Here is a 10,797-nt window from a genome sequence, read left to right as displayed (position 1 = left end):
ATGAAACACCAGAGGCCGCTGTTGCCTATCAACCTCTTTCCCTTTGGGGTATTCCTCTTTGGCTGGCCTGCCCTGTCCGTAGAGGAAGGAGGATGAGGAAGTAGGAGACTGGTTAATATTTTGGTCTTGGGTGATGTAGCTATTTTACTGCACCGTCAGCTTTCAGTAGAACACTAGCTGGGCAGCTAGGTAATAGTAGTATTTGACAATGCGATGGGTAACTGCTGGGGATACTGTGCTGGGATCTTCAGAAGGGAAGCCAACAGGATCCAGAGGGGAGGCGGGTAAGAGAAACCTCTCATTAGCTCAATGCTAGCTACTGTGTAAGGTGAGCTAGCCAGCCAGCATAATCTGAACCAGCGGATTAGCTCACTGCTAGCTGCTGTGTAAAGTGAACTAGCCAGCCAGCATCATCCGAACCATCGTATCCAGTTGCTGCTAGCTAGCCAACAGCTTGGAATGTTGTGCCAAGTTATTGACAGCTCGGTATGTTAGCTAATAAGCATCATACAACATCTAGCTAGGGGGTAACGTTAATGGCCAGTCGGCCAGCTACTGGTTGTGCTCCCATAGTGTTTTTGGTGTCAAACAAACACACGAAGAAGCATTGCAACCAGTTAGTGCCTTCGGGGAATTAAAGACCCCACCCCTATTGTCAATAATCTTGACACAGTACAAGTGTGAAGTACAGAATGAACTGGGGCGTTTTTGTAGCAGCTTAGCTACCATATTGATCAGGTCTTTGACATTGATTGTATGTACATTAATATTTACACCATGTAGAGCCTCGATCCTGATATTTGATCATGCAGAGGGTTTCAGCTGTCTTGTTTCTGGTGTCATTTGCATTGGGTTATTCAGCCAAGCTTAGATTGAATGCTGCATTTTAGCTTCTCTTGGTTTATAGGATCCTTTGCCTTTTTACATTATTTACCCAGGGAAGGCTGCCTATGCAAATGATTACCCAACTCTTATTCAGTTAATGCCACAAGAAGTTCTACACTGCTTTCAGGTGTTTTCGTTTTAAGTTAGCTATTTGGAAACAACTCTCATTCATTTCTACAGTAACGTTAGATGTCCAATTTTAAAAAGTACATGGGCATGTTTCCCCTTAAGTGCATTTAAATGTCTGTCTGAAAGGAAAGTGTCTTGAAAAGAACATGTTCAGATGATTGTCACTGTGCTAATGTTCTCTTAATTATTTATACAGGTCAAAATATTTCAGAAGCAGTACCACTGGGGAGCATTACACAATAGAGGTATGAATTGAACATGATCAAGCAATTGTTTTCTTGCTGAATGATTGACCATAATTTCATTTGGCTCATTGTACTCTTTGATTTTGCAGTTTGAAAACCTTGTAGAAAGTGATGAGGTAAGTGTGACCAATGACCATCCTTGTTATATGATGTCACAACCAATAGATCAGTATGTAGTGAATTTTCTCATCTTTATTAATGTTGCACTATTTATGACCTTACATTCACTATATAATGGGATTTCTTAGGTATATAGCCCTAATTAAAAGCTGCATTATACTGGTGCTCCTCATAGGATCCATATACTTCCAAGTAGGGCTGGGCGATATGGACCAAGAATCATATCTCTGTATTTTTATTTTTATGCTGAATGGCGATACACAATACATATTTCTGTATTTTCTACGAAGTGGGCTAAATGTACAGTTGTAAGTCAAAGCCACACGTGAGATGTCACAAGCACTTTTATTTATAAGACTGTGATCAAAATTAAATTCAAAGACGGCGTTTCTTTCCCAGACTATTGGTGCCTTCACAAAATATTTAAACTGACATTTTTGATAAATAATCATCAGTAATGTGGATATAATGATTAAGTCGGTAAAGGCAAATAATAGAACAGCTAGAACAGTCTGGTACAGTAAGTTCAGAAAATGACATCACTTTACTGTACTGCAGCCTTTAAAACCAGGAAAAGACAAGACTTATACCATATCATGATATTACGATATCCAAAATCTAAGACAATATCTATTCTCATATCATGATATTGATATAGTATCAATATATTCTCCAGCCCTAAAGCTCCCATCAGATATTCCACTGATGACCATCATCATAAGTGCAAACCCCCATTTCATTTCTGTATTATGTTTGTTTCATTGCAGGCTGACAGCCCGCTGCCCTGCCCGAGGTACAGTATGTAAACTAGTGTGACGTTTTAATTCACAAGTAAGATGCAATATTCTACTTACCAACATTTGGTTTTAAGTATGGTTTTGTTGTTATTTCGATAGGCCAATCAATGAAGATGAGATCAACCACCTCAAGGAACACTGCTATGCTGCAATCTCCGACAAGCAGACCCTGATAGACCAGAAGATTCAAGTGGAGGTAAGACACAATCTAAGAAGGAGCTGAGCGCTCAAATGTATAAACAAGCATTTATGTTTGTCTTTGTAGTTTGAAAGTCATTGTTGTTCGCTTAATGTAGAGTATGTCCTAAGGAACTAGCCTCCATAATTGTGTTTTGTGTTTTAGACCTATTTTCTTTTGCTTTTAAGTTGCTGCATTGTTTTGTTTTCTCCCCTTCTGTTTGTTAATCTTTTTTTTTGTTCTGTTTGTGTTTGTTTCATTTGTGTTATTTTTGCTCAGTTAGAGGAACAAGAGGAGAAGTTAAGGCTAGAAGAGGAGGCTAGAAATGCCATCCAGCGCGAGGCTGCCAGGTTGGCACGTGAGCGAAAGTTGAAGGAGGTGAGGCGGCACTGAGCGCTCCCTTCTGCTAGGCCTGACACGGCCAGTTGACCTTACTGCTTTGCTTGGCTAAGCCACTGCTCCTCTGACCTATTGGCCCTGTGCAGAGGCTACCCAGCATTGGCACACAATAGCTGCAATCTAAACCTATTGGTTTCATTGAGGAATGCTAACAGAATCCGAATGACTTAATTTGCCAGGTACAAATGTGCAGGGTTGGCCACAGGTCTGGAAAGTGAAATAACAAAAGTACTTGAAAGTGTTTGCATTTATAAAGACAAGAGGTCATTAAAAGTGCTTGAATTTAGCGTACCGGAATTTCTGAGTTTGAGCACTCTGTCATCTCAAAATTGCTGGGCCAAGCTTGATACACTTAGTTTTTTCCTATCTACACTTATCACTGCACTGTGCTGTGTCATTGCTGGTCACCTAGGTCTTTAGAGCATTTAAGAAATGCTGATGATTTCATTTCAAGTTTTCTTCGAGGTTATGTTAAGTGTTCATGATTAATTCCGATGTGTAAACATGACTGGAAACACATTTGCATTAGAGGATTTACGAGACTGGTATGTATGTGAACATCTCTGTGAATTTTTGGCCAGTAATTTTGAAATAATTTATGCTTGAAGTGCTTGAAAATCTATCATTACAAGAAAGTGGCAACCTTGTTTGTTGTTGCAAGAATATGGATGGCTCATAAAGTGACATCACTACGTACCAGCACACATGGTACTTTGCTTGCTTGAACAGGCTTTCCCAAATATGGCTAGAGTTGTAGATGAAAGATAAATGACTACATTGCACAAGTCAAGGTGTGTCTCAAGTCAACCGACAGATAAGGGAATGTATGTGGGATGCACTGAGCCTTATACCATGACACTCTACATACAACAGCAAGACATCAATCATTATGGAATACAAGCAGCACATTTAAATATTAGCTTTGAAAAACAGTTGTATAATATTGCCAGACAAAGCTTATTTTGTTTTACCACAATAATATGACAATATGACATCCCAGATTGAATGAGTCATCTTGTAATTCTGAATCACGTCTCCAAAACCCATGCCATTCATACATCTAAATCCCTCAGAAAAACACACAGGACATACAATAGTCAGCATATGATTCACGCTATCACAACACAAGCTGTTATTTGGTAGGCTGGCTAGTTATTTGGATGACGGCTGCCCAGATAGTTATGATAGTATACTTAGATAATAATTACTAATACTTGGCTCAATTATCCGTCTCTGATTCTCTCTTGCTTGCTTCTTTCTGAGCTGTAGCATGGCTAACACATCAGGGGTGTGATAGACATAATGCCCCCCCACCCACCAAAAAAATTAAATAAAAAGTAATACTGACTACAATTTTCATATGGGAGATAATTCAGATATTCTGATGCGCTTTGGAATATTTCTAACACGTTTGAGACATACAGTACTTAAATTAAATTGAAACAATAAACAGCGCCTGATTCTGTCCTTCATATTTTGGCTGGCAATTTTGTGCTGAAAACCAAGTAGCTCTGTCCACATGTATTGCAGTTCATATGACAGTTACAACATTCTACAAAAAGAAGAAAGAAAGAAAAGGTCTCAGTATAATTTGTCAGTTAATATTCATTAATATATAGGACAAGATATTACTATTCCTTGTGCCAAGATCCAAGGTAAAACACATGTAGAAGCCCAATCCAGATGAAAAACAAGTGAACGAGTGATATAACCACCATCAGATGCAACACCATAGGAGACATCAGGCCACTCCATCATAGATCGACGGAGTCATTCCTCAGATGGACCAATCACCAGTTACCTACCCTAACCAACAGCACTATGCAGCATGTCACTGGGGTTCTCAGGTGGGCACCTTCCTTCACCGATTTTTGGTTAAGTTAGGCCCACGACACCTCAAGAAGGTTTAACGGTGTAATCCATCGTTCTGGACACCCCCCTTCCCCCCCATGCTACCACCACACAACAAAACATTTTTCTCACCATCTAATACCTTCCATCCACCTAGCATTAACCTAGCCTTAGCCTTGAACCTAGCCTTCACCTGGAATTATCCTAGCCATCCCTGGTCGGTTCCGTATGACATTCTTAACTGCACCACTAGTACCATACGGCCATACCCAATGATGAAGGCTGTGACTAGCACCACTGTCCCTGTTAATGTACACTCAGTGCCATAGTAATAGTGATTTCTTATTTTTGTGTATTGGTTTTTAGTAGGTGGAAATGATTCAAAGACTGCTGGGATTGAGATTATTGCTTTTCATGCCATATTCCACTGTTTTCCTGGCTGTCGTCGTTGCTTTGTTTTGTTAAACATATTTGCTTGCCTTGCATGTTTCAACAACAAAGCTGTTTATATGTGGGCTCTTATGAATAAACTGTATGATAGCTGGAACCTATGATATATATACTGTATATATATATATTATATACCGTACACACACACACACACTAGCTGGAACCTATGAGATATACAGTGTATATATATTTATATTTACTTACTTGGTTTGTGTTCTCCTTGCAAGCAGCTGGCCACCCAAAGGACACGGGGTAGAGCAGATGGTGCTGGAGGTGAAAGTCAGCAGAGAAAGTGAGTAACATATAATAAGTTCAATGCCTCATAGCTCTGGAGCTGAGGACATATTGCTGTCAGGCTGGCTGTCATGCATGGCTTTTAGATGACATAATATGCACTTAAAGGGACATTAAGTAATCTATTACCTTTATCAACTTAATTGATTGATTGAATTTATTTGACAAATTAAAAAATACAATACAACAACAGGCATGCAGTATAAAATAACTCATCACAATAAAGTCGTTAAACTTATTTCCATTGTGGTCCTGCAGTCTTGGCGGGGAGGCAAACAGAAAAGGGAATGACACTACAATACACAATAATACAATACAATACTACACATGGAAAACATCAGTAAAGAACAATCAAGAATAAAAAGGAGATACAAACCAACACAAGTTCAAAACCAGTCCAGTCCAAGAAAGGTTTTCTACTATATCACTGCAGCTTATGCAGCATGATTTTTTAGGTTTTTAAAACTATTCAGAGAATTAGCAGGTTTAATTTCGTTAGGGATTTTGTTCAATGAACCCCAGCCCCACCCCCTGCCGATTGAGTTTTGTAATAGCTTATATTGTACATGCAATTCTGTCTGCCGAGCCACTAGCCTGTGTTGTGCAGTATATTAGGTTTAGTGTCATTATGTTGTGACCTAGTGAATGGACTATACCTGGTGTATTGATGTCATCCTGGCCTGTTGTTCGTTGCAGACAAACCCCTGGGGAAGATTTTGACGTGTACCTCCAGAATGTAAAAGCCCAGTCAGAAGCCTTCAGGAGCAACAGTGAGTGAGCTTTCCACAATAACACAGAAAAATATGTTATTAACGACCCAGCCAAATTTGACTGATTAAAATGTCGCAATGTATAGAAAATTAGGTTGCAAAATCATGAAAAACGACACAGTATTCTCTGCTCTGAAAGTGTGGGGGCATGTCTGCTGAAGTGCTCCCAGTGCTCTCTTCCCCCTCCCCCCTCCCCTCCCTCCTCCAGTGCTTTCTCCCCCCTCCCCTCCCTCCTCCAGTGCTCTCTCCCCCCTCCCCTCCCTCCTCCAGTGCTTTCTCCCCCCTCTCCCCAAATCAGGCACTTCAGCCTGATTTGTGTCGTGGAGCTTATTGTGTGATAAGCATTGATAGTATAATAGATAAGTCTCAAGCATAACCACACCCACTTCAAACCCAACATCAGGAACATTACACAAACTAAAAAGGTAAATATTTAGGATTTGGATTGAAACTAATGTCTAATAATTTAAGATGCTTACTATTATGCACAGGATAAGACCCTAAATTACATCTTTAGAAGTTTATTGTGGATTTGCGTTTCCACGGGTTTAACTAAACTGACTGATAAGTGCAATTGTAACATTCAGTTTTAATAATTGTTGTGTTTGCTGTCAGGGCTTCCCTCCGAGACAAACGTGGTGACTCCCAACACAGAGTACAGCTGGGACTTCACCACCAAGACCCGCTCCACCAACGACGACGGGACCTCACTGGATCTAGAGTGGGAGGATGAGGAGGGTGGGTGTTTCCTCACTGGATCTAGAGTGGGAGGATGAGGAGGGTGGGTGTTTCCTCACTGGATCTAGAGTGGGAGGATGAGGAGGGTGGGTGTTTCCTCACTGGATCTAGAGTGGGAGGATGAGGAGGGTAGGGGTTTCCTCACTGGATCTAGAGTGGGAGGATGAGGAGGGTGGGTGATTCCTCACTGGATCTAGAGTGGGAGGATGAGGACGGTGGGTGTTGACCTCACTGGATCTAGAGTGGGAGGATGAGGAGGGTGGGTGTTGACCTCACTGGATCTAGAGTGGGAGGATGAGGAGGGTGGGTGTTGACCTCACTGGATCTAGAGTGGGAGGATGAGGAGGGTAGGGGTTTCCTCACTGGATCTAGAGTGGGAGGATGAGGAGGGTGGGTGATTCCTCACTGGATCTAGAGTGGGAGGATGAGGACGGTGGGTGTTGACCTCACTGGATCTAGAGTGGGAGGATGAGGAGGGTGGGTGTTGACCTCACTGGATCTAGAGTGGGAGGATGAGGAGGGTGGGTGTTGACCTCACTGGCTTGCCCACTCACCTTGAGTGTTTGGAAAGTGGTCAAGTGGAAATGATGGTAAATTGACTGCATTTATATAGCGCTTTTCTAGCGACCACTTAAAAGTGCTTTACAACACATGCCTACATCCACACATTCACACACACATTCATACACCAATGGTGGCAAGCTACCACGCAGGGTGCTGGCGCAACCATCAGGAACAATTTGGGGTTCAGTATTACACAAGGACACTTCGACATGCGGACTGGAGGAGCCGGGGATCGAACCACTGACCTTCTGATTAGTGGACCTCCTGAGTGGCAATGTTGATAGGCATTGCTTTTGCACACCTAAAACCACAGGTGCATAGGAGAACAGAAAACTGTCTTCTTCACTTGCAATTAAAAGGTTTGAATGAGAATGCAGTTTTGGTGTGCAGACCATCATCAAATTATTCTACAGGACAAGAGAGACCATGTTAAATAGGGTGGTAGACCTACGTGGACCAATCAGGTTGCACATTGAAGTCAATCATCATCATTAGGTCATGGCAATATAAGCCGACAAAATAAATAGAGAAATAGAGCAAAAGAAAATACAGAAACATATAAATACAAATTGCACATTATACAGTATGTGACTCAAAATAAACATAGTCAGAATAGAGAAAAACGACCACAAGATAAATATTTACTCAAACACTCAACTTGTAAGTCAAATCTGGTTTGTATTTGTATTTATATTTTGCCGTAACCTAATTATGATGATTCAGTTCCCTTGTTGCAGTGTTTGACTTTGACACAAGCTCATATAGAGACGTTGACACCTCTCTGCTGTCACAGTGAAAGCTGCCACACTTGTGTTGCAGGGATCAACCGTGCGGTCCCAGCCTGGGAGAGGTCCCGGACGGAGGAGGACATCCTCCGCGCGGCCCTGAGACCCGGCGGCAAGCAGGGCAACAGCGGCCCGCCTTCAGCCTCCGAGGACTCCACTGCTCTGGAGTGGGAGAATGACTTTGTGAGTACCCACGCAGAGGACAATGCCGACACTGAGTTTGATGGTTTTGTCAATCCCGTCATAGACACTCCCTCTGAGGGCGCGCTGGACAGCGGCCTCAGGTCTGACGCCCAGGACAGATAGTGTCCGCCACCAAAGGAACCGCTTTTTCTCCAGCCCTCTTCATGTCAAAGCAAACCAGCTTTTTGCCTGATCCAATGGCAGGTTCTTCATTGCTCTTCTTCTACTGTACATTTGGACTCTGATGCTGCAGGAATATGTTGTGTACTTCATCTACAGACACTACAGTGTAGTGATGTTTTGACAAACAAGTACTCCATTTTTCAGTGCCTTTGTTTGCTACCATTTTACGCATTGTACTTTCAACTGATCAATTCCCAATCAATTCCCAATGGCATTTTAGTAATTTGAGTGTATATTCTAATTTAAAGAGTGTTGTTTTTAACACCTGGAAACATTATGTTTTGACACAGTTTTGCTGTGATTTCATGATCTCTGATTAATCACTGTAGTTTTCTGTAAAAACTGTAAACTGAACATTCCTTGTCACAAGTGAGACTGAGGAAGAATAAAGTATAGTCAAATCTCTTGGGCATCATATTTCCTGATAATGGTAATAGTTTAGTCGAGCACATGGTATGAAGTGCTGCTGGGATTTTGTACATTTTAAGTAACATTAGTAACAATTTTAAGTGTCATTGTTTAACTGGAACATCATCACCTTAACGGCTTGGACGATATCCAAAATTGAATATTGCAATGTAGTCCCACCCAAATATCACACTACACTATATTATTTTTGAATGGGGTTAGGGGAGAAACACAGAAAGCATGTCATGAAATCAAAGTAAACAATGACAATAAAATAATTGAGTAGGCTAAGTAAAGCATTGTTGCCCGTATTTTTCATCATAGCATTGTCAGCTGACATGGGAGTGAACTGGGGTGCGGCATATCAATGATTTAATTTTCAATTGTATGGTCATTAGCTAGTCATTACCTCCATTGTTCAGTCAACAAGGTTTGGTTTGGGGTTATCCCCACATCTCAAATGCTAATTCCCCATCCCCAGCACATGCTATGGACAAGCTCATTTGGCTGTACAAAGCAGTGTAATCGGGGTCGGAATCGACAGCAGGGCAGACTGTGTAAAAATGTGCAAAAGATTGCAAATAAATACATCAAATACACCCCATCCCGTGCGGCACATTCCGCTCCCCCAAAGCTGCAAACCTAGGGGAAACACTGAAAGGACTGGAGGTTGATATCTGAAAACGTATAAATCCGGGACAAAAAAAAGCAATATTCGATATTAGGAAAAATATCAATATGGGGGCAAATATCGTGATATTCAATATAATCGAAAATCGTCCCAAGCCTACCTTAGCTGGTCTTGGAACCTGTTGGGCAAAGGAAGCAGTTGGTCACCTGCGTATTTGTCATCATAAAGTGATATTTCACTTTGGTGTGTGTGTGTGTCTGCGCGCACTCGCCGTGCGTGCACATCTGTGCCACCATTTAATTCTGTGATCTGGATTCTACTTTCCAACAGTAACCTGGTTGCAGTTACCGGTATCCATGCTGAAGGCTCTGACAATGTTCTGCAAAAGTGAAATATAACTATAAGGTACTTTAGGAGGTAAAGGCCATATTGTATGACAGGTAATACACTTTGGAAGATGGAGCTACCTCTACTTTTTACACCGCTATTTATTATACTATGTATTTCTTGGTGGGTTGTGGTCCTTTATAGAGCATGGCACTACAGGTCAGGGGTTTGGTATCATACTACAAATGGGCACAGTTTATATCACTAAGAACATCCAACAAAGTGTATGGATATTGTAGACTTTAGTACTGGTAAATCACTCTGATCCTTTTCTTATTTGTATGGTTCACAGCATAGTACAACTTGAGGATAAACTACTACTAGAATGTATTAAGAAAATATATTTTAATGGCATACTGCACTATGACATTTTAGCTTTTGGGAAATGACATGTTATCTCATTAGAGGAACTAATGTATCACTGTCAAGGAAATTCAAAAAGCAAACTGATGAAATGAAAAAATAATAAATTGAATTAACTAGCTGAAATGCCCCTGCCAATGTACTCATGACTACCTGATGTTTTACTACAATATGCAAATATTTGAGGGTTGACTAAAGAAATTGTAAATGACATGAATGGTATTCCACTTCAGATCCAGTCAAGAAATTAAGATCTTGGAAAAGTGGGATATTTCAATCAAAACTGCATGGGAACCACGAGTAGCCTGTGTACACTACAGTGTTATAATAATATAATATTAATGTGTTTGTGAAAGCATAAGATATTTTTTTATGCTTGGCGTTTGTCTTATGCTTAAGTAAAACGTCAAAAATGCATCTCAAATACAGTACACTAC

The 10,797-nt window shown here is 41.0% G+C and overlaps 1 protein-coding gene across 3 annotated transcripts; it reads left to right on the top strand.

The window, feature by feature from the left end:
• Positions 1 to 96: 96 nt before the first annotated feature.
• Positions 97 to 10,376, top strand: ap1ar (adaptor related protein complex 1 associated regulatory protein). 3 transcript variants are annotated; one of them, XM_083651498.1, is made up of 11 exons: positions 97 to 284; positions 1,211 to 1,259; positions 1,349 to 1,375; positions 2,147 to 2,172; positions 2,276 to 2,372; positions 2,634 to 2,732; positions 5,282 to 5,346; positions 6,045 to 6,118; positions 6,734 to 6,856; positions 8,240 to 8,388; positions 9,941 to 10,376. In XM_083651498.1, exons 1-11 carry the CDS (start codon positions 214 to 216, stop codon positions 9,941 to 9,943), a joined length of 783 nt encoding a protein of 260 aa, XP_083507624.1. In that variant the 5' UTR covers positions 97 to 213; the 3' UTR covers positions 9,944 to 10,376. The 3 variants fall into 3 exon arrangements, with proteins under 3 accessions (XP_083507624.1, XP_083507623.1, XP_083507622.1); XM_083651497.1 differs by lacking the exon at positions 9,941 to 10,376 and having other exon boundaries at positions 5,285 to 5,346; positions 8,240 to 8,967; XM_083651496.1 differs by lacking the exon at positions 9,941 to 10,376 and having other exon boundaries at positions 8,240 to 8,967.
• Positions 10,377 to 10,797: the final 421 nt, after the last annotated feature.

This window comes from Poromitra crassiceps (assembly GCF_964638095.1).
Source record: "Poromitra crassiceps genome assembly, chromosome: 15".
Lineage (NCBI taxonomy): Eukaryota > Metazoa > Chordata > Actinopteri > Beryciformes > Melamphaidae > Poromitra > Poromitra crassiceps.
Note: the sequence above shows the minus strand (reverse complement) of the source record. Positions and strands in the feature narration are given on the sequence as shown.

What these genes read in the sequence shown, in the direction of transcription:
- ap1ar (XM_083651496.1), top strand. Translation starts at nt 214, where the DNA reads ATGGGTAACTGCTGGGGATACTGTGCTGGGATCTTCAGAAGGGAAGCC. An exon ending in GTGAGCGAAAGTTGAAGGAG is followed by an intron (nt 2,733 to 5,281) that starts GTGAGGCGGCAC and finishes TCTCCTTGCAAG; the next exon opens with CAGCTGGCCACCCAAAGGAC. An exon ending in AGAAGCCTTCAGGAGCAACA is followed by an intron (nt 6,119 to 6,733) that starts GTGAGTGAGCTT and finishes GTTTGCTGTCAG; the next exon opens with GGCTTCCCTCCGAGACAAAC.